Source organism: Perca fluviatilis, chromosome 14 (assembly GCF_010015445.1).
Source record: "Perca fluviatilis chromosome 14, GENO_Pfluv_1.0, whole genome shotgun sequence".
Classification (NCBI taxonomy): Eukaryota; Metazoa; Chordata; class Actinopteri; order Perciformes; family Percidae; genus Perca; species Perca fluviatilis.
The window spans coordinates 1,580,949-1,605,090 of record NC_053125.1 but is presented as its reverse complement, the minus strand read 5'-3'; the positions used below and the strand labels follow the sequence as shown (position 1 = coordinate 1,605,090).

Here is a 24,142-nt window from a genome sequence, read left to right as displayed (position 1 = left end):
AATTTTCAACTGTAGTTACCTAGCATGTCTTTACTACAGTTACAGTTAGTTATTATGGGACCTCAAAGCAAGACTATGGCACTTTTGAAAGGATTAACCCATTCTTCCTCTTAAAATATAAAACTATAAATTAACAAATTAATAATAATAATGCTACAGCCTTAAGGCCTGGTCACTGGTACAACAAAATGAATCTGGTGAGCTTTTTCCCCCTTTCGCTCCGGTTTAATGACCCTGAGCATTTTGCTCACCATTATAACTCATTTAATTCATTAAAAGTAATTGAAGAGGGAAAATCGAGCGCTGCGAGTTAACGGTCAGTTAGCAAATTTGTTAGCTTAGCTTGGCTAAGCCGGACAATAAGTACACAGTTTATTCATTGAAAAGATGTATTTGTACCATCGGCTTTGGTCTTAACCATTACTCTTACGTGGAGAAGTTCATGCTAACAGCTAAGGAGGTTAAATTAAAAGGGAACGGTGACATGCAGCTAATAAGCTACGATAGCCTCCTCCATTTTGGACTCTCCGGCTCTCTGTCTCCTCGGAGGTCAGTGTGGTCAAGACGGAATGCTACGAGTGAATTGGCCGGTCAAAGTCACCAAAGTTAAACTGGACACTAAAAATTTGGAGATTTATTTTTGACCAATCCACTCATCGCGGCAATTCCACCGGAATAACCTGAAATCTCTGCTGGAATGTCACACCATTTAGAACTAATGCTGTGGCCAAGCCTTTGCTTAGTCTGATATGACCAGTAGCTAACGGTGGCTAACGTTAGCAAGATTTTGTTGTGTAACTGGCTCTTCTTTTACACTGCAATTGGCATTAATCATTATCACGGACCATTTGTGACTGTGTGCCCACTTTTTTCCCCCCCAGAAGTTACATAGGCACGCATAAACTGTGAATTCACACTGCGATTATTCACCATTTGCAACTTCGCAATCAGTTAGTGGGGATTTTTGGATCCAATTCTTCAGCCCCAAAGGCACCAGAGGGTTTAGAAAATGTGTTATTGAAATATGAAAAAGGTCTCGAGGCTTCGGTGTAATCCCAGTTTCTCTGTTCATTTGTGTTGGTAGCCGGGCATATTAGTCCCTCCCTTTGAAAGGCTTGCCCCATAGCACTGCTGTAGCACTGTTGTAACACTGCTGTAGCGCTGCTAATTTCGGCTCAGCCACCTCCATGTTTGCTTGTGACGTCAGAGGTGGGAGCAGTGTGCAGATGACCCCACCTCAGACTCTGAATGTTGCATAAAGCACCTTTAATAGTTATTCACTCATGGCCTGGTGTCAATGTGTGTGACACACACCACAAGAAGTGAAGATGCTTTTGCCATTTGATGGCAAGAGGTGGTAGAGCTACAAGACGTGCCTGGAGAGCAAAACGTCTATTTAGATGTAGTTTTTTTTTTTTTTTTTTAAACCAGAGTGGTGGAGGAAGTCAAGAGTGTAGATGAGCAGATCAGAAGAGAGACGGAAGCAGTCCAGTTAAAGTTTTTAAAAACAATACTCAGAGATCTTTTCAGATCCTTATTGAATGTCAGTCAGAACTATATAGTAGCACGACAAGCTAAAAAAAAAGTAAGAAGTAGAAAAAGCCACTTAAAAAAGATGCTACATGTGTTTGGAAATCAAGACATTAATTCAGAGCATTTTTGGAAGGCAGGTAGCGGAAAGACAAGACAAAACAAAAAAGCCATTATGAGGCCGCTATGCAACTTTCTTATTGAATCCTATTTAAATGTAGCCCTTGTCCTATAGTTTGATATAATCCTTAGTACTTCTACTGACTGTTACAACTGTTTCCTGTTTAATGAGCCTTTAGATATTTTATATATTGGTCATAAGTACACTGGACTTGATTAGACCACAAAAACAAAAGGTCAAGAAGCTAAAGCATTCTGAGAAATGCTACCAAACACCACTGGTGAGAGACAGAAGCCATCAAATAACAATGTTACTCTATGATAAGCAAAAACATGAATCTATATATAATGTTTGTTAAAATAAATAATATCAACCAATATACTTTTAAACTTTGCAACATCTAGATCTGTATCAGCTTCCAAGTATTGGTCTGGCTCTACTAGAAATCTGTGAAACATTGCCCCCATTGGGGATAAAGGTTAGAACATTACAGCATGTTTTTCTTAAGAGACCCTTTTTAACTGCTGCAGTTGTTTTTGAAGTAGTAAGTTGACTTGTCTTAACATTAGCTCGATATGAAGAGTTAGCTAGATGCCAAAAGCTGCAGAAAGCCACAAAAAAACAACAACATCCATTCAGTTAGCGTAACCCAAAACCTTGCATCACCCGGACAAACAGAGCCAACCATCATCTAGAGCCAAAGACACTTGGCAGGAGATCCGATGTCGTCAGATCACATTCTCGCTACCGTCAACGAGCCTCGTTGTCACAAAGACACAAACTGGAGCACAGTCCAGAAAGAAATGAGACTGAGGACTTTCAATCTCACATCTGCGTGGTTAAGTACAGAGCAGGAGTCAGGACATGCTTAGCCAAGTTTAGCATAAAGTCTGAAAGGAGGGGTCAACAGCTAACCTAGCTCTGTTTCAAGTTTGAAAATACAACTACCAACTATTTTAAAGCTCCCTGATTAACATGTTATTATTTGTTTAATCTGTACACGAATAAAAATGCAACAAGACTAAGTGTTTGAAGCTATACAAGCGGCTCCTTTGAGGCTTTATTTAGGCACAGCGGTGCTTTGAGCTAAATGCTTACATCAGTATGCTAACATTTAGTTGTTTAAGTTTCAGTCTGGACCAAAGTAGTGGACAGACAGACAGACCAGCATTGCCATACCTAGAGCCACGTCGCTAGCATGGCTAACAGCAGGGAAATGAGCTAGCTGACAGAATGAGCTAACTCTCAGCAAATAACGAATAATTGCAGATTATCTCGGAGGTGGAGTTGGAAAAGCAAAAGACAGCATGGTAGGAAGATCAGAAGAGAGATCAGTCCAAAAAGTTAAAGCACAGACTGTTCAGGTTCAACCCTGCAGTCTAATGACAGAACATAGTGTGACATCATCTGCGTAGAAGAAAGAGAACATCCGCTGATTAGTTAAGATTAGTTAACAGTCGTTCTTGGGGGAAGATGGTCATTACCATTATCATTGCTATAGTTCATCAGCATGCCACAAAAGACAGTCAAGAGCTTCTCATTTTCCGGCTCAGTATTTTGGAAGAGGGATTTAATGTGTTCAGCTACTATCTGAGCCCCTCCTGCCAGGTCAACTGCACTCCTGCCCTCATCTGCAAAACAAAGAGGCCAGGACACAAATCAACCACAAAGCAAAGGGAAAGAAAAAAAAAAAGAAAAGAGACATAACCACAATCTGAAAAATACATATGAAAGCAACGTAAGCAGTACAACACATACAAATCAATGCAAACTAAGACTATAAAACAGTCAAGATGCTGAATAAAATAAGATTAAAAGGAAATTATTATGACCACAACCTATATGACATAAACCAACCCCATGATTACAGTTCACATGAGGCATATAGTCTGATAAAGGCCTTTTTGTTATTGAAATCCATTCAAGAACCTCAAATTGGATTTATATAATGCCACAAATGACATTGGTGGCCAAACTTTTAGTAGAGTTAGATTATATACAGTATGTGCACAATTACTGTATGCTGTTTTAAGAAATGTTTGTTTTCATAATAAAACATTATGCAACCTGTAGGCATGGTTTAATGACTTAATAGCTAAGAGATATGAAACGCATTAACCATTATGCTCAAGTGCCTCAGATTCCTTCAAAGGATCCCCAAGCTGAAAAGCACCGGATGGACACTTTCTACACACTTGAGCAGAACACACTGAATTGATTCGCGTCACCTATGGTCTCGGGGTTGTGGCCGACAATTGTTTTTTTAACTTCATGAAAGAGACAACCGGACAATCGTACAAATACTTCCATCCCATTTAATGTTAAATTGCACGCAACATACGACATTTACTCCCTTTAGTGTACGATTCATCATGTCGACATTTCTAAGACACGCAAAATAATTCTTAGATTGGGATCGGGAAGGTAGTCGGATGCAGTGCGGAGGCTATCATGGCAGGCTGGGACATCTGGAAGGAGCTCAGAGTAGAACCGCTGCTCCTTCACATTGTAAGGGGTCACCAGAGGTGGTTTGGGCATCTGAATATACCCTTACCCTAATTACCTTTATTTACCCTCATTAATAAAAACCTAAAACTGTAAAATTGTGTCTTAATATACATGACATTAAAGATCAACATCTTTTGTGACAAATATACCTCGATTTTTTCATTTTGATATTTTCGCACGTCATCAAATGTAAAAAATGTTTTTATGCAATATAATTTCCTTTTTGTTGTATGTAATGTACTGAGACCCTTGAGTAAGTAAACTCAGTGTTTAAAAATGTGACCTCTGTCACTTCATGTGAGTGTATTGTATAAACAGTAACCCATTTTCATCATGTGTGGTTTCAGAAGATCCTGTTTGATCTGTTTTACGAAAGCAACGTCTCCCATATTACAGTGTGTTTCTTTAAGGTAGAAAGCAGATGCTTCGCCACACGATCACTGCGCCGATCGTAAAACCATGCCAGCTTGCTGAGACCCCCTCCACTCAAACAAATGTCACATCCCACCAGATTCCACAGATACCCAGCTTTTCAACTAGAGGAGAAACTATGCACCACAACTGACAGCTGTGATTAAAGCCTCTAAAGCTGGCTGTAAAATCAGGCTTAAATTCTGCTGCTCTTCCCTGAGGTCAATACTCAAATACTCCACTGGTACATTCACTAATGAAACTTTCTTTGAGCAGAAATATCACAAAGATGCCACATGTAGCATTTTCAAACAATTATATTATTGTCAGATGAACAGCAATACCTTAGTTTATTGTTTGCTTATCACTACACAAATGGGGTACTGTGCAACATGGTTGTTATTACACGTGCTTCTCAAAGTCAAGACTACATTTTCCATAGACCCTTCCTTTATTCCATGTTTAAAACACACAATAGCCAAATGTATGCTAACTGCATGTGCATTAAGAAATATAGATATTCCATCAGCCATGTCCAATTATGTATTGTCACCTCACTCGTATATGGTGTTTGAAGCCTTTTAGTTGCAGATGAGCATCTACTTAAATGTGTAGAATGGGCGCTCATAATGTCTAACAAATTTGCACTGTTAGAAATATTGGATTTGTATCGTGCCTGTCTACAGTATTAGCAGTTATAGCATGCAAGTTTAAGTTTAAGAACAAAGTAAAGACACTGAACTGCCACAATCTTGCTGCTGTGTGAAGTAGGGCTGGGCGATATGGACCAAAAATCATATCTCTGTATTTTTAGGCTGAATGGCGATACATGATATAAAGCTCTGTATTTTCTACAAAGTGCCACATGTGAGATGTCACAAGCACGTTTATTACAACAAACCGATCAAATACAAAGACAGAGGTTACTTCCCTGGTTGAAAATATAAAGCTGCCAAACATGCAAATGAAAAAATATCTAAAATAAATAGCCTATTTAAATAAAAATAGGCCTCTCTCTGAGAATGCGCCTTCAGTTGTTGTAATAATACATTTTATCATTTATAAAATAGAGTACAATTACAGGTTTTCTCTCCTGCTTAATGGTGAAATCTACACTGACAGACAAATCACTTGCTGACCGGCTTGGACAAATGCGCTTTGCGGTGCTCCGCTGAGTTTGGCGATATTTCCACTTCCTGTCTATTTCCCAGCTCGATCTGCTCTGTGCAATGCGCTGGGGCTCATCAATAGAATAGGCAGGATGGAGCTTGGTCAGCCCTCAAGAAGATATGGGAAAAGGATCTGAATATTAGACCAGGTGATGAGAAGTGGGACAGAAGTGGTAGGAATAGATAGGAAAAAAACAGTGGGAGCCGCTTTTGAAACGCTGGCGGTATCACAAGCCTTGTCTAGAGTGGTCGAGATCAGTGGCCTGGTGGAATCCAATATCTAGAGTTTAAGCAGAAATATGAAAACTAAAAGTTCGGCCGTCGATATGGAAACATTTCCTATTTGAAGTCGACCAGCGGTAACCCGAAAAAGACGAGGCAAAGTGTAAACACCGCAGGAAATAGGCATTGCTTAGAGGTGCGTTACCGCCACCGAGTGGACTGGAGTCGCTCCGCTCTCATTATGAGCTCCGTCATCAGTCTCACTCTGGAGCAGCTGAGTTGTGGTGTTTTGTTGGGATTAAGATTCTTGCTAAATATACGCTAGCGCTGGCTAATTAATGCAGCACTATGTCGTCTGTCTCAGCCAAGAACAGTCTGATGTTTGTAGATGTCTGTATGGTTACACTGAAGCAGCCTGGTGTCGTCTTCAGGCGATTTGATTAAAGTAAACATAGTAAGACGGTAGTTACAGCCATGCATAAAGCCGATACACTGAGGGGCTGGCTGGCTGAGCATTCATCAACCTGCAGTGGACAATCATGTAATGTTAACTCGCTATCAGACTCGTCAAGTCAATTTTTAACACGCTACAACAAGCTAGCTGTTGCGTTGGCTAACACAAGTAATATGAGGTAGCTACTGCTCGCTGGATAAAAAAGGTAAACCTAAATCTTAAAAAAAAAAAAAAAGAAAATTTGGCCTCTTGAAAAAAAACTAAATTAAATTAATTTTTTAGCGATGTGTTTAAAATTAGGCTAGTTCGTAATTTGCACGTTATAATTTACTGTATATGCTACTGTATGAATCACAATCACTTAACTGCCATTGGCTTTAAAAAAAGATTACTGCCAGTTCCTCACACCAAAATTATCACCGGATCAACGCAACGTCAATCGTGTATTGTGGTTGTTGATTGGTTAGGGAGGACGTCCTCCCTTGGAGCATCATATTACGTATTCTGGCCAATAACGAAAAAACACATTAAATTGATATAGGAGATACCGCCCAACGGAAGAGAGAGAAAAAATATTTGATAAACGATACTGAGATTTGGTAATGGTTGATTTCAACAAATTACTCTGTTTTTTTTTATTGTATGATCTCCCTCTTGCCTCTCACAAATAGAAGAGGAGCAACCTCCTCTGCCTCTATGGACCAGCCTCCTCTGATTCTATTACGTAAGGGAAAATGTAGAGCGAGGCGGTTGTTATAGCGAATACAACCCCGACAGGGTGATCAGGTCTTGAATCAGCCTGAAGGGGTTGTATTCGCTATAACAACCGCCTCGCTCTACATTATCCCGCTTATTACATGGCTACTTACCAAATAAATCAATAATTTGACTAATAACTTGACAAAATATTGATTTAAATGGGAGTTTATTGATTTAAATACAATTGTATTGCTTCCACTTCCGCTACAGAAAAATAGTCTGTTCCGTCTCGCGTTTGGAATCCCTGGTCCATAGCACGTAAAAACTCTGTAATGCAATCCCGTCTATATAGCTACTCAACACCACCTTACGGGCTGTGGTAGTAGCCGTGTATTTTATGGGGTGCTGCCGTGGTGGACAAATGACCCAGCTGCTGTTTTAATCACTGCAGGAATTGACACAACATTAGCTGAAGCGTTGTAGTGAGCTAGCGGGCTATCGGCTGCTCTAATTTACAGTAAACTGAACATTTCTGTTGACGGTGAAGTGAGACACAGTGAATGGCTTCTTTGGGAATATTTATGTGGACGTGTATGTCCTTATTCATCTCGTTTCCTTTTTGCAGAGCCGCTGCATGTTGACACACCTGTAAGTTAACGTTAAACAAGTTGCAATGTAAGCTAACTAATTAGCGTTGTTGTCCGTACGGCTGTTACTGCGTAGCTAGTGATCATAGACGGTTTAGAAAGATACTAGCGATAGACGCTCATCAGATCTGCTGTCATTGCTTGAATTGGAGGACAGAAGTTGCTCCACGTTTCCCCACTTTTTGCCACAGCTGATAGGCTAAATTATCCAGACTTCTTTCAGCGGATTGATTGATAGCTGTCCTCCAGAGTGAACAGAACTGCGTCCATGGCAACGCTCTGCTTTTGCATGGCAACGGTGTGTTATCCTTAGCAGCGGTCTGTTATCAAGAAATAACAGACCGCATTCTACATTAGAATTCAAGCAAGCCATGTAATAAAATAATATAGCAGCTTATTATATGCGTTTCCAATTAACTAGTCTATATCAACGACGTTCCACTTCCAGGGTTGCTCCGGTACCGCTGGAAATTCCGCCGAATGTCCTTCTTTTCGGCAGGATGTCCATTACCTTCCTCTTTCTTTGTGTTTTAAAGTCCGGTGGATTTGTGAGGACTATGGTTAACTGCTCCTCAGATCTCTGCAGGGTAAATCCAGACAGCTAGCTAGACTATCTGTCCAATCGGAGTTTTCTGTTGCACGACTAAAACTACTTTTGAACGTACACATGTTCCACCAAAACAAGTTCCTTCCTGAGGCTATTTTACAGAGGCACCGCCCATGACGATTGAGATTGGTTTAAAGAAATGCCAATAAACCAGAGCATGCATTTCTCCCATCCTGGAATGCTGTGTGGACTAGCCAGACCTTCCTCCGCAGCGCTAGGGCTGCACAATTAATCAAATTTTAATCACGATCACGATTTTGGCTTCCCACGATCAAATTTGCGTGATCGAGCGATATTTAAAATGCGTCATTCCCTTCATAGAACAGTTTTTGCAAAGCCAATCTAGCGCTCCATAAACCACTGTCTGATCACATGTCTCCATGAGCCAATCAGAGCTTTTCCCTGCCGTGCAGCTTAGTTTCTAGATGTAGACAGTCACAGAGGACAGAGTAACGTGAGGAAAATTCCACAACAGGTAGCAGTCGGTCATCATAAGCCGGTCACAATGTTTACCAGTTTACCAGTAAACGCAACGTTTTGTCCCGTCTGTGTTGTTTTTCAGACAACAGCAGTGACCGGTGCTAGTTTGGATCTTTTAGCTTATAGCTTTAGCAGCAGACTGTTGGACGTCCCGCTGTTGGAATCCTACAGTGAAATACAGACACACTACACTGTTTAGCAGTCAGCATTTTAGCAGTGTTTAATCCAGTTACTACTGTGGCTAACGGTAGGCTAACGTTAGCTGCTGTGTAACGTGTTATTAGTGTTTACTAGCGGGACATTCAGCGATGTTTATGTTGCCTCTAACGTGGGTTTCGGAGCATCAGAGCGCAACGCAGACATGTAAGTGGCAGTGTAATGAGCCACAGAAATCCACGTAGCTATTTCGTCTGGTAGATACCAGGCACCACATGCGCCGTTAACGTGAACAGAAAATTGCGTTGCCTGTATCTTTCACGGCAAACATGCATGTGTGGAAAGCGGTCGCACAACAGCTGAAATGGCATACTCCTTCACAGTATCCTTCAATAAAGGAGGAATGTAGCACAATATGGATGTAAAAGCAGTTATAATTATATAATTATGTGACAATAAAATTTGTTTTGGCTAAAATCAACAAATAATCGTGATAATTAATCGTGATCTCAATATTGATCAAAATAATCGTGATTATCATTTTGGCCATAATCGTGCAGCCATACGCAGCGCTGTGGAGGAAGGTCTGGCAATGCGAGACTACCAAATTAACTATTTGCTTCACTGTCAGAGGAAACTCAACTGAAGGGTTCAAACCCAACAGACAGCAAGGGAGCGTCTGTAGTGCCCTCTATGCAAATGTAAATAAAATGCAATCTGGTTAATTAGAGCTCAACAAAATTTCCCTGCATGCACTAATAAAAAAGGTGTTTGTAGCTGAAACACATTGTTACACATCAAAAGTTTGTCTACTGTAGCCCAAAAGCAAGAATCATTTTTGATGAGGTATTTTCGATTACTGTGTGCTGGTGATGACAAGGCTCATGGGGGGGATTCGGTGTAATCTAAGCAAAGTCCTACTCACGGCTGTCATAACAGATGTTGCCGAGAGCCCGGCCAGTCTGCAGCAAAACCTCCTGGTCGGTGGAGTTTAACAGCTGAATAAGGGGCGGGATGAGGCCGGCTTCAACACAAGTACTCCGCATGAACTCTGAAAGTGGGAAAGGTGGATAACACACAGTGGATATTAGGTCAGTAGAAAAGTGTCTCGGTTAAGTCCATCAAAGTGCTTCATTACTCACATTTCCTACACCGTTACTGATAGTATCGTACATGTAGTGATGCCTTGAACAAATAAAGAAAGGTAAAATGTCACAAAAAGGCTTTTTAAATGCTGTAAGTAAATATAAATAAAAAAGCATTCATATCGCACTTTTCTAGTCTTACCGATTCATCTTCTAAGTGATGTCTGGTTGCAAATATGAAGTTAACTATTAAAGAAATCACATAAATTAAAGTATAGGGGAAATCTGACTACTGCATAGCATGTAAATATCATTTACATCAATTAAGTGGGGATTCTCTGTTTGTGGTAATGATTTGTGCTAATCAGTCAGATATGTTATCTGCTATACAACTACCCATTGCACATACTATATATTTATTTTCACATTGTGCACTCAACCCATTCAGCCTTCTTTATCTTATGCTAAACAGCTATTTTTTACACATTTGTTTTGGTTTTCCCACCAAGGCTAATTCCTCGTAAGTGTAACTCACCGTGGCAATAAACTTTTCCTGATTCTGATGATTTTACCATAACTTTTGTCTGGTGCAGCTTTAAGCAATCACGTCAGTTCAAACTGTCAGACAGCGATGGAGCTGTCTTTAAGCCCAGCAGTCACTTGGCTGCTTGTAGACCTTTCCGGAAGCAGCAACAGATAAATGCCAGCGGGTTGTTGCCATGCTTGGCAAACTGCTAGGGTGATCATTAGCTGCCGTCTTGCAAGCTGCTAAAAACCCATTCATTATCTTAATCTTTTCTTGCCCCAAGTTCTATTCATGCCTGCTTTTTTTTCTACTTTAAAAGCTTCCCCTGCGTCTCCTCCACTATGGAAACTTGAAGCTCTCTGACACTGCAGTAATGCAAGGTTTGTGTCCCTACACAATAACCTCAGTCAGTGATAAGCTTAGCTATGAAATGCCAAAGAGGGCTGTTCTATAGTTCAAAAATATCCATTACTAAACACGGTTGCTCCACTGTTCCACCAAATAATGCGTTCATGAAGAAAACATGGAAAAACTCAAAAGGATGAGAGCTATAGAAGGTGTAAAAATAAAAATGCTGACAAATGGAGGAACAGAAAGTCAGGATGTTCCTGGGTGGATGGGCTTGAAAACCGAACCTCACCATTTTTGGCCACCTCAGCTATGATGTTGGCTACTTTAGGGGTGCAGGAGGACTGGGGGTTTAGCAGGGTGGGGAGCAGGGGAAGAATGCCCATCTCCTGGATCTTCACACTGGCCTCGGTGTCTGCAGGAGGAAAAACATTCAATCACATTAATGCACGCTTCTCAGAAATGCAAGGTGACTAAATATTCTCAGTATCAATGCAATAGCCGTAGCAATTTCTTTGGGCAAATGCTTTTAACACAGAGCGAGTATTTTAACAACTATTTGCACATGTGCAACCTGCAAATTTAACAGCATTTATTTTTTAATTTCATGTTGAAATTGTAGGTTGATTTAAAAGGGACGCTATTCTATAGTACTTTCAGGTTCATACTTTTTTTTTGTGTTTGTACTAGGACATGTTTACATGCTTTAACGTATACTGTATGCATCATACTGTCCATGGCTGCTGCTCCTGTATTCACCCTCTGCTGGAGCGCCTGTCTCTTTAAGCCCTCCTCCCGATAAAGCCCACTCTGCTCTGATTGGCCAGCGCGTTTCCTGGAATCTCCGGTGCGCTCAAGTTTGGTTTCACTAGTAGCAGCTGTAGCTACTGCAGTGCAGTGTTGTATAAAGTACTAGAAAGCAATACTTGAGTAAAAGTACAAGTATCGTACTAGAAAAAGACTTCGGTAGAAGTGAAAGTTACCTTTTAGAATATTACTTAAGTAAAAGTCTTAAAGTATCTGATATATACTGTACTTAAGTATCAAAAGTAATTTTCAGATATTTAATGTACTTAAGTATCAAAAGTAAAAGTTTTTTTTTTTTTTTAAAAGCAAGCGGTTAGAACTTTTATTGTGGCTTTCTTATAGTAAAGCATAAAGCATATTCAGGGACTTTTCAGGCACAATTCTCTTAAGTTCAAAGAACAAACAGCATATATTTAGAGCTGACATCAATGTACAGAAACATTTCTTGCAACACGGGTGTATGACATTATCTTCACCACTACCCTGTTCACCGAGTTCACCACTATTGTTGGGGTGGTCGCAGGGCTCAACATAAAAAAAAATCCCCACTGGCCCCAGGGGCCAGTAGATCAGAGTTTTGCTGGCCCCTTCTACATTTTTACTGGCCCTGAAAGAAATATCATAGGTGATATTGGACAAAAAAGCAGGAAATAAGCTAGCCACTGCCACTGGATGTTGTGCCATTAGCAACAAAGCTAGACCAGGGGTCATCAACTACATTCAAATAAAGAAAATAAAATTATACCTAATACGCATCATCTTGATATTTTCACTTTCTTACTAAATTAATGCTATATTTTTTACATTAGTAAGCAAACCCCTAAAAACATGGAAAATCCATAATGATAACTAGATAGGCTACTTAACTAGAAAATGATCTCAGATTAGTCCTGTATGCCTAATTTGAAATAAGGATTATATTTGTAATTCAGCGAACTGAACGATAGCTTTTTTAGAAATCAGCTACGTTTACAAGAGTTTGTCCAAAGTTCGAGATTGGTTGCAAATTAAGACAAACAGTTAGACTACAAACGGACATCTTTCATTTTAGCTCGTTTGTAAAGTCGCTGTTTGCAGAGTAGAGCTGTGTTTGCACAGCGCGGTGGACGAGAGTGGGCAGCGCAGACAGATCAGACTGAGATATGGTTTCTACGTGTTTCTGCCTGTAGAACAGGTAGGTGCGTTATTGATAATTATTGACTCTTTAATCATGGAGGTTTTATTGTAGGCTACCTACTTACAGTAACGAGTGTAGCGTTCATCTGCGCCATCGGCGGTAAATAATCCTCGGTAACGTTTCCAGTCAGTACATGTGCTGCGTGAAGTAACGCACACACCAGTGACTGTGGCTGCAACCAGCCCGACAAACGTTTTTACTGGCCCCGGGCCATCGGGCCATTGCTTATGTCGAGCCTGGTGGTCTACGATAACGGGAGGTCCTCCAGTAGGTGCTCATGCTTCCATGGCGGTTTGCAACAAACAAGCGCTGAAATAGAGCGTGCGGCGTGCGGAGCGTGCGTAATGCAATCTAGGAGCAGTGATTCGCCAAACCTCCCTTATTGCAGTCGCACACATTTCTTCTAATTTTATTTTTTAGTAACGAGTAACGAAGATTCTTAGTGGAAATATAACGGAGTAAAAGTATACATTTTATCTAGGAAATGTAGTGGAGTAAAAGTGAAAGTTGACATAAATTTAAATAGCGAAGTAAAGTACAGATACGTGAAATTTCTACTTAAGTACAGTAACGAAGTATTTGTACTCCGTTACATTACAACACTGCTGCAGTGGAGTATACAGCAGGACTTTGTGGCGTGAAATACCACCAATAAAGGCTTCTAAACCAAATACTACATGTCCCAGCAGTGATGTGACCCGAAATTGGGGCGAAATGACCAACATAGGCCACCAAGATTAAAGCTATCTGGCGTTAGCATGCAGCTACTTAATACTGTAGTTAGCAATATGCTAACATTAGATTGTAATAAGTCCTTCCAGAAAAATGTTTTGTGATTGTTGCGGGCAAAAAGCCTCGATTATGCGGCACGTTTTCTTAAAAAATGCGATGGAATATGCGGGATATTTATGCAATTTTAGGCGATGGAATTGCGGGAACTTGCAAAAATTGCGGTTTGATGAAAAAGAGGGGAAAAAAGTGAACCCCCAACACCCTGCTTTTCGATGATGTTCACGTCGCCTAATTACGTCACTTCATAACGTTCCCATGGCAACAGGGGAAAATGGCTGCTCTTGTGTGAAGTAAACGCAACATTTTTCAACTTTCTGCTAAGATAGGGTGACCAAACGTCCTCTTTTGCCCGGACATGTCCACTTTTTACGTACTGTCCGGGGGGTCCGGGCTGGTTTTATAAATTCATGAAAATGTCCGGTTTTCACTGTTTTTCATGGGTCTATTACGCGTGTACTTAAATTGAGTGGCACTTTGCACAGTGTACTACGGTACTTTGTTGTGTGACGTAATTCACGAGCGGCTGCTTTGTGGGCGGCTCTGCGACGCGCACATACAGGGACTAGGCCTGGCAAACTCGATTCCTTTTTAGGATTCAGGTTATTCTGAGTCACTCACTAAACTGATCCGGGTTGTGCGAGTCACTTGAATCACTTGAGTCAGTATTGTATGCTACATCCAAGGCGAGCTTTTGATTTGGATAAAATGCCATGTTTTGATTTAGAATCTTTTAATTTTATTTGAAAAAAATATCCATAAATATAAATGGTCTGAAAGAAAACCGAATAATTAATTAAAAATGACATGGAATTATATTTTTTACTTTAATAGGACTGACAAATAAGAAAGCCATCTGGACTCTGAACATTTACAATGACTTAAAATCTCTTTAATGTAAATTCCATGCGCCCCTTTTTCATGTATGCACTGTATGCATTTAATGTTTTAAATGTGTATGTGCATCTGTATTTGAATAATAAAGTTTTGTGAAGTAAAAAAAAACGAGTTGTCGGCGAGGCGAGCTTATAATGTTTCGGACTGTCTGCTCGACCTAATTGCATTTTAATATACTACATTTATACACCAAACCTACAGCAGGCCTAGCTAGGCTACGTGCAGAACATTGTATGTTATTTCAGAAGTGAAAGAATGGCTTTTGTTGTTGATTTGCATTACCCTGAGCTCGAGGAGAAGCTGCACTCGCTCGCTGCTTGCTCATCTGAATCAGATCCACTCATGACAACATAGCCGGCTGATTCAGTTGATTCGCGGGATTTACTGACTCCCGCGAGAACTCACGAGTCATCAACAACTCATGAGTCATCGAGGGCTCGTGAGTTGTCTGCGAGCCGAGCTGAGTCGAGCTTGTAATGTTTCGGACTGTCTGCTCAACCTAATTGCATTTAGCATACTAAATTTATACACCAAACCTACAGTAGGCCTAGCTAGGCTACGTGCAGAACATTGTATGTTATTTAAGAAGTGAAAGAATGACTTTTGTTGTTGATTTGCATTACTCTGAGCTCGAGGAGAAGCTGCACTCGCTCGCTGCTCGCTCGTCTGAATCAGATCCACTCATGACAACGTAGCCGGCTGATTCAGTTGATTCGCGGGATTTACTGACTCCCGCGAGAACTCATGAATCACCAACAACTCATGAATCACCAACAACTCATGAATCACCAACAACTCATGAATCACCAACAACTCACGAGTCATCGAGGGCTCGTGAGTTCTCGAGTGAATCCCACGGTCTGCGAGCTTCCGGCTCTGAGTCTGCGGGTCGGGACTGTCTCTCTGCTCACTCAGGCGCTTGAGTTGACTTGTGGAGTTGCTGTTAACTACGAAATTGTAAGTTATAAAGCTTTTTGCAGCTAAGATGGCTAGGAATAGTAGAAGCTAATGTTGCAAGAGGTTTGTGTGTGCCGCTGTTATCATGTTAGATTGAATTGTAGTAGGACTCAACTGAACTGGGTTAATGATGCTAGAGACTCGTGATTCGTGAGTCAATTTAAAGACTCGGGTTAAAGATCCGAGTGAATCACAACTCGAACAGGTCTAACAGGGACTAGAACAGACAGCGGAGCAGCATTGTACACAAAATGCTGCAGCGTTTCCTGCTAATGTTTTCCCACCGTGGTCAGAAAACACAGAGGAGACACTTTGTTTCTCTCGCTATGACTCTAGAGTCGTACTCGCTCGCCGTCACTCTCCCTTAATTCTTCCTCACTCTATCACCCACTCCCCACACACACAGACATGCCGGCTCGACACACACACCAGCGCACAAATATTAACATCAGGCGCGCCGCGAAGCTCTGCGTGGAGCCTGCGTACACCACCATAAAACAAGACTTAGTGCAGCTTCACAGTTGAACTGCAACAAAAAATGTCCCGATACCCGTCCCGGTCGGGACCGGACTAGTGGGAGGCGGAGTGCACCGTGTGCAAAGCTGGCACATATGTTTTAGTGTCTTTATTATTTATCTTATTACATTGAAAAGGTATTAAGACATATTTTGTTGTAGCTGGATTTTCTAACACAGAAGAGGTCATATTTAGAACATTATTTCATATTATTTATTTATTTTAAAAGAGAGATATTATTTTGTTACAGGTTGTTACAGATTTTATTTTATTACAGAAGTTATTTTTGCACCATCGAGGCATAATAAAGCATGTTCATTAACCATTAATTAAGCCTGTCTGAATTTTTGTCTCGAAGCCGGGCCAAGTGTCCTCTTTTTTGGAAATCAAAATATGGTCACCCTATGCTAAGATATGTGTGACTTTTTTGCAACGAAAATGCGGGGATTATGAAATCATGCAAGCCCCGCATATTTTGCGTGGAAATCGGCAATTTATGCGGCAAAGTGCAGCGTATTTGAAAAAAATGCGGCCCCCGCATAAATATGCAGACTTTGGCTGATTATGCATTGAATTATGCGATCGCATAATCGCGTTTTTCTGGAGGGACTGTGTAATGGAACGAAAAAGCTCAACTATAACATCGTAGATATGACAGAAAATACAGAAAAGCATAATATGTCCACTTTAAGGTGTGCGCCCCCAAAATCTTCTGCCTGTGCCCCTAAAATTTAGTAAGGGGCTACAGTGCTCAATTACAATGGAATTCGCTCATTTCTGGCGAAAGAATCACTAAGGTCACTATTGCTAAGATTACAAACCTCCTTTTATTCTTAATGGTGGTGGATAATGCTCCTGTAGTGGGTTTTGTGCCCATATCATTTCCACAAAATTCTGCTCTTTTCTTATCACACTTGGGGCTGTCACACACACGCACGGAAGCACACAGAGTCGAGAGTAGGCAGATTGCCAGAGACCCTTATGGAGAACTTACAACAATGTAAATCTACTCACTGTTGTTGGCGAGTGCTTTCAGCAGGCAGTCCAGGCAGCTCTCCACGCTGTCAGTGGCGCTATCTGTGGACGCTAGCTTCAGCTTCTCCAGGGCCTCGCTTAGGTTGTCTGAGAACAGAAACATTTAATAAACACATTTTGAAAGGTTATTCTCTCAGGGAGAAGATGACGGCCAGCACTGGGATTTCAGGGTTCTCCCTGCCATTATATGGCTTAGGCGCAGTGCGTGAGCGTATGAACGTAAAAACAATGTGGAAAAGCATCTGGACGACGAGCTGACCGTAGACTGTACAGGAGCCGACGCACAGGACGGGAGTCCACTCGTCTCCTGCTCACAAATGCTGCATGATGGTTCACGTAGGCACACAGTGGCACAAACCGTGTCAGAATGACACACACACCATGCACGTTGCGCACACATGATGTCATTTGCACCTAAGCGCTCTTAAAAACCCAGGGGGAACATTTAAATGGTGTGCCCTGCGGCCACAGTGGCCATGATGCCCTTTCTGCTCCGCTCCAGCTGATTTTTCCCCTCCACTGTCAATACAGTTTAGTGTCTTTTGTCGAGGCAAAGACAGAAATACGCATCTGCATTCAGATTTTTAGTCAGATTTTAAAAAGCCACACATATACTTGGTTTGGTTTCATAAATCTTAATAAAAACAATTAATTATTTCCAGGCATTTGGCTTTTGTGTCGTCAAAAAAATGTGCCACACCAAAGTGGCCCTGCCCCTAAAATTGGAAAATCCCAGGCCTGGTAGCGACTTCAGTCTACTTTGTGGCACTAATGCATCTCTGAGCCATGACTTTTTTTCCTGCGGTGTCTTACACTTTACAGCCTTTATCAGCTCACTTCTTTCATCAGCTTTAAATCCAAAATGGTTCCATATCAGCGGCACAGTTTTAGTTTTCTTTCAGACTAACTCTGCCATATATCGTCTTGTCACCCCCCAAAAAATATGAATTTTCTAGTAAACAAGCAACGTGTACACATTGTAATATCGCTTATAACCAGTGTTAGGCAAGCTACTTGGAAAGTCTAGTGAGCTAAGCTACCAGTTATTCTACATTAAATTAAGCTTAGAACGTTAGACAGCCAATCACAAACATGAATAGATCTTGGTAGAAGCATGCTGCGTGCTTATTGGCTCACTGGCGATGATGAGATTTACATCTTAGGTATTGAAATTTGGGATTTAAGTGCTTCAGCATTTTTCTATACTCGATACTTGGGAGGCAATTCGACCAGTGCCTAAAGAGTATCGAATTCGGTATCCAGCCCTAGTGGACACTACTACATTAATTGATCAACAAAAGAGCTTTCTACTGAAAAGCTATTTGATTCAGAAAACAGCAACACTGTTGAGAAGTAGTTAAACCAGGGACAGTTTAGAACCAAGATGCCTCAGCTCGGAGTGGTTTCCTGTATCTGTGTAACATGGGCTCCGCCACGGCCACGCCTCTTTAGGAGACTAGCGGCAGGTTTGAGTGTACTGATTCCAACGGGAGAAGAACACAAATTATGAGCGATCCTTTCGCCCCATAGTCACCAAAGTAATTATTGGACCCATATCTCACAAGCCACATAGCTCCAGAACATTCTGACACTAAAATGGCATTTTTCAGACGGACTCATCAGGAGAAATTTTACTTTGTTTGAGACCTGTTTCTCTCTCAGTAGCAAACATTTACGTCCTTTCATACTACTCGCTACGGCGAAAATTCACTCGTAATGTAGGTCAATGGCGGGCTAACAGCGTTGATAAACACATTAAAAAGCGATTATGCGTCTTTATAACACGCCAAAATGGCATACGATTGGCGTGTCATACATACGCCACTTTATGAGATCAGTCTGACATTAGAGTATCTCTCGCTCTCTCTCTGTCCTATAATGGTCATAAATTGATACTAGAGTAGCCTACTTCCTACTACTTTTAGTTCTGCAATTAATAAAATGGAGAAAATAGCATCTGTCATCACAAAAATCATCTGTTGAGGGTTTGAGTGTAATTTATTTGTGCTTTAGAACGTAATTAATGTGAAACGATAGTAAAATAAGCTTTATTTCTCTCGGTCTACTGTACAATGACAAATTCAAGTACAAAACATTTGGTCTCAACAAGTTATGTTGTAACCTTGGTTCTCTGAGTGAAGAGACTATCTCTACATTCCGGTACATATGGAATAAGTAACAGTGTAACTGTTAGGTATACAGGAGAGAAGCCAGTCATTTGGGTTTATGGCAAATCCTTTCAGTGCTCGGTTTTCATTTTGTGACTTTCGATTGAATAAAGGACTATTTTCTTATTTCTTCATTGAAGTTTTCTGTAAAATCGGTTTAAAATCTTGTCTCGTCTCTATATCGTGAACCCAATCTTGTGTCTCGTCTCGTGGACTGGGTGTCTTGTCATGCCCCTAACAGATAGTCTGGCTAGCTGTCTGGATTTACCCTGCAGAGATCGGAGGAGCAGTTAACCATATGGTGCGTTCTTTTTGTCTTGTAATCGCGACTAGTAGCTCGAGCGTGACGTCACATCCGTGTCGAAAAACGAATAACCGCGGGTTGTTGCATTCTTTTTGTCACACAATACTACGAGTCGGAGAAAAGATGGATTTTTGTAACATTTTTAGTAACATTTAGGATTCTATTCACCCAGTTATTGACATATTACACACATATTTCACAGTTTGATACATGAAAATTACGTTTTGATTAACGTTAACGTTAGGCTACTGCTCTGCTTTCTGCTCAAGACTCGGCTTAAAGCCATTGTTGTCATATAGCAACCGAGCGTCTCTAGCCAATTTCAGCTGCACAAGCTACAAAATAACTAATTAGGCGGTATTTAACTCCCAATAAGACTGTAGCGACATGCCTATAGATAGCAGTATACAGTGCTATGTGTACGACTTCTTCATTTGGTTACAACAAAGACAAAAGTGCTTAAAATTGTAGAAAACCACAATGTTTACTACGTGTGATGCACGACGTAGCCATCTTTGAAAGTGAGCTCGGGGTCCTCTGAGTTCAGACGACTTGACGAGTCGTAAATACGACCTCGGGGGCGTTCTTTTTGCAACTTCCGGGTCGTAACTCCGGAAAACAACTCGTGAAACGACTTCGGTAGACAAAAAGAACGCACCAATAGTCCTCATGAAATCCACCGGAGTTTAGAACGCCGACACAAAGGAAGAGAAAGGGGACGGACATCCAAGCATTTCTGGCGTCACCTGAACAATCCCGGAAGTGGAAGGTCGTCGATATAGGTTGCATCTCATAACCCTTAAATTGCATCCCAGACTCCTCCACTTGCATCTTAGTCCCTTCCACCGAGGAGGCACCTGAGAAACGCGAGGAAATCGTGGGAGGAGAGAGGCAACAAGCAAATGTGTTATAGAGGGATGAGACGTCCTTTCCTGAGAAGCGTCACATGAATTCATGTTAGGCTGTTTGGGGCAGAGCTAGCAACTCCTTTAGTAGCACGGCTTCCGGGAAGGCTGCTCTCGTGTATCCTTGCTCATGGTTCCTCGGTGACAGGCAGAAATAAGAGCTTTGGGACGGCCTTCACCGAGGAGGGATGGAACAACTTCCTGTTCAGCCGAGGACCGAGGAGTCAAGGAGCTATCAAATGAGGGTTATGAGATGCAGCCATAGACTAGCCTTTAATGAAAGTTTAGACTGTGAGAAGTTCTAAGAAATGTTTGAAAGAGCTGCATTTTGGGATATATTTGACAGCTGCTCCACATCTCCAGTAAAGAGATTCCTCTTCACTTGATCCATACTCTATACAGTATATACACTGACATGTTTTTGGATGAATTTACTCACAGCCTACAATCTACATTCGCAGCAAAATCTGATTGCCATCAATCCAGCTAATGATAAGTTGTATAAGGATTGCAGACATTGTTTCAGTGACCTGGTTGTTTCTGTCAGTTGCTTGTTCAGTGCACAACCCACACACCATCCATCCCCCATAATAGATGGCTTATATCAAATGACGATGAGTGATCCAGCCTGGAATTAGGCTAGACCTTGTAAAATACCTCATGAACTGTCAAATATTGCTCCAGATGCAATTGAGGGATGCCACTGCCTCACATGGGAACGTTTTTTTTTTTTATGTGATAGATAGAAAGGTAATATTAAGTGAATGGACAGCATGTTTTTTTTATGTCAATTTGTATTCAATTTCATTGGGAGATGACTACAGCAGCAGTCGCAGGCCTGTGCTCAAAACACCAATAACCAGTGCGTGTTCGCCATCAATAACCAGCAACATTATAGAGAGCAGTGCAGTATAAAAACAGCAACAGAAAGTGGGCAGCTGGATCCTATTGCATAACAGCTGTGAAGATGGAGGAGTGCCATCCACACCATTAACAGCATTGCCATTTCAGGGGATGCACATTTATTTAGATATTGGGACCTTCGAGCAATGAGAAAGAACGAGGGCAATGCGAATGCATATTTTCAGAGCTAGCGTAGCCAAATGGGAAGAAAACCCACGAACGCTAGGAGAGAGCTAGCTAGTGGATGGAGAGTCAGGGAAGCTACCCCACCCGAAGACTGAGGCGGACACGCGCGCGCACGTACACATGATTTAGCCACAGTCAGCTTTTTTATATGACTAACTAACGTTAACGTCAGAGTAACAGAAAACTATAGAAGGAAGTGGCATATGGTGGCATTATTGCATGGTACATAACATCAACCATACTGACGGCTCGTTGCGTGCGTTCAAATAATAACCATTCAATGGTTTAACTAACGTGGTTTAAGTGTTTAAAAGCAGTTATTGTTAGCTAGCTTACTCTGCTCAGAGTGAGCTGGTTGCCAGCTGTCTAACATTACTCACCCATCTCAGCAGTATGTTGCTCCGGGGGAAAAAAAACGGGGTGTTAAGCTCTCCAGGGCAGCGGGGTAAACCGAGTCGTAACGTTACTAGCCACAGGCCCGCTTTCTCCACACTGTTCGTCCCCTTAAACGGCCTTAAACTGGTGAAGTTAGCGGGTTGGCGTTAGCTAGCTAGCCAGTTAACGTTAGGTAGTGACAGCAGCCACCGGACCGGTCGGGCAGTCCTGTTCAGATGGATGCTGCTGTACAGTGGCCTGTACACCGGGTGGCTACAAGATTAATGCATCGAACTTCCTCTCATATCCACACACACACAACAGTCGAGACCTGCTGGCTGGCGCTTCCCTAGACGTCACGCCACAGCCAAGTCAGCTACAAGGGATCCGTGTACGACTTCCGGTTACAACATTCAAAATAAAAGCTTTTAAGATGTTATGGGACACATCGCCGGTAGGTGGCAGCCTAACACATATCTTAACGCCCAAACTAGATGCTAACCAGATATTTAGATACTGTGGGCAAGAAAAGGCAGTAGAGTCTGATTACAGCCATGGTGTGTATATCTGTGGAGCCTTGGTCCGTAGAGCACTGAAACAGCCACTGTTATGATTAGGTCATGGGGTAAAAGAAGCCCACCCTTTCTTCTGCTTTACTATCTCTTTCGGCCAGTTTTTTTTTTTGTGAGAGAGTGAGAGTTTCAGCCTTCTTTGAAGAAGGGTCAACAACACACAGTTTCATTTCCTGCTCGAAATTCTAGCTGAAACCAGTTTATGGCGGTTGCTGCTGGTTTTGGATAGTCTAAACTAGTTTGCGGTGTAGAACAAGGCCATTGCAGTGGTGATAGTGGACCATGTGACTGTCGAGGTCCTTTGAAATGTGTGTGCCCACTGCCCTGAAATCTGAAGCTGGACACAGTTCCCTGTTGATGAAGCTGGAGCATCCTTATCATTTTGTGACCTTCTGAAGTTGACAATTAGCTCCTTGGTCTTTGCTGTGTGTTCAGAGAACGGCCTGTCCCTTAATAGCACCATTGCACTGGTCAAGAAAGCGCAGTAACGGCTGCTTTTTCTGAGGCTAGACTGATCTCATGAAGTGGCGTATTACACGTACATACATGCACGCCAATTCGTATGCCATTTTAGCGTGTTATCTAGACGTATAATCGGTTGTTAGCGTGTTTATCAATGCCGTTTGGCCTCCATTGACATACATTACCTTGCGATTGCGTGTCAATTTACGCCGTAGCGAGTATGAAGGCCGAAAATCCGCGTAAGGAGGTTAGTTGGGGTGGTCGATGAGTCAAACACAGGACTTTCACCCAGGAGACCGGGGATCGTGTCCCACGTGTCACGTTTCCTTCGTGTCCCGCGTGTCACTTTTCCTAAACCCAACCGTTGCTTTCTTCTTTTCCTAAACCCAACCGTGCCGTTGTTGTCCCGCGTCCTGTTATTGTTTTCCTAAATCCAACTGTCCCGTTCTTCTTTTCCTAAACCCAACCCAAGCTCCAAATGCAACGTCCCGTTCTGGTGTAGACATAACTCATAATGCGTACAGATAACACGTGCCACTTAGGTTTAGAAAGTGGCGTGCATGTTTACGTGCAGTCATGATATCACGTTGCTGAGGCTGCTAAAAAAAAATAAGCTGGTCTTCCCCAACGGGTGCTGGTGACTTTTTAATGCTGCACCACAGAAAGCATCCTCACATACTGCATCTCTGTGTGGTTTCATATAGCTCCTAACGGCAGTGAATCCGTCCACTTAGTGCCCCCCATAATCTGCCCCAAAATGATTGGCACAGCTGACTTTATTACAACACAGTGTCCTCAGTGTACACTGTTTATCTTTTGTGAACATGGACTAATACATTCACCCATACTGTGTACTTACATATCTGAGTTGTTTGCACTATTCTTAGACTGCCGGATACTGTTTATAATATTATCTTATTTAATATTATAGCATTGATACTTAAGTTCTTGTGAAAATGTTCCACGAAAACAAGCTCCTTCCTGAGGCCATTTTTCAGGTCCTGCGCTTAGCGCCGCCCAAGACGATTGTGATTGGTTTAAAGAAATGCCAATAAACCAGAGCATGTTTTTCTCCTATCCCGGAATGTCGTGTGAACTAGCCACACTCTCCTCCGCAGTGCAATGC

The 24,142-nt window shown here is 41.8% G+C and overlaps 1 protein-coding gene across 3 annotated transcripts in view; it reads right to left on the bottom strand.

The window, feature by feature from the left end:
* Positions 1-22,362, bottom strand: part of rap1gds1 (RAP1, GTP-GDP dissociation stimulator 1) — a 38,122-nt gene extending 15,760 nt beyond the window's left edge. The window contains exons 1-5 of one of the 3 annotated variants that reach the window (XM_039822693.1): positions 21,988-22,362; positions 17,121-17,228; positions 11,256-11,378; positions 9,930-10,055; positions 3,136-3,282 (exon numbers count right to left, since the gene is read on the bottom strand). In XM_039822693.1, the coding sequence (XP_039678627.1) occupies positions 3,136-3,282; positions 9,930-10,055; positions 11,256-11,378; positions 17,121-17,228; positions 21,988-21,991 (508 nt within the window). In that variant the 5' untranslated portion in view covers positions 21,992-22,362. Of the gene's footprint in view, positions 1-3,135; positions 3,283-9,929; positions 10,056-10,146; positions 10,190-11,255; positions 11,379-17,120; positions 17,229-21,987 lie in introns of those variants that run through there. The other 2 variants (XM_039822694.1, XM_039822695.1) reach the window with 2 other exon arrangements.
* Between the last annotated feature and the right edge of the window lie 1,780 nt (positions 22,363-24,142).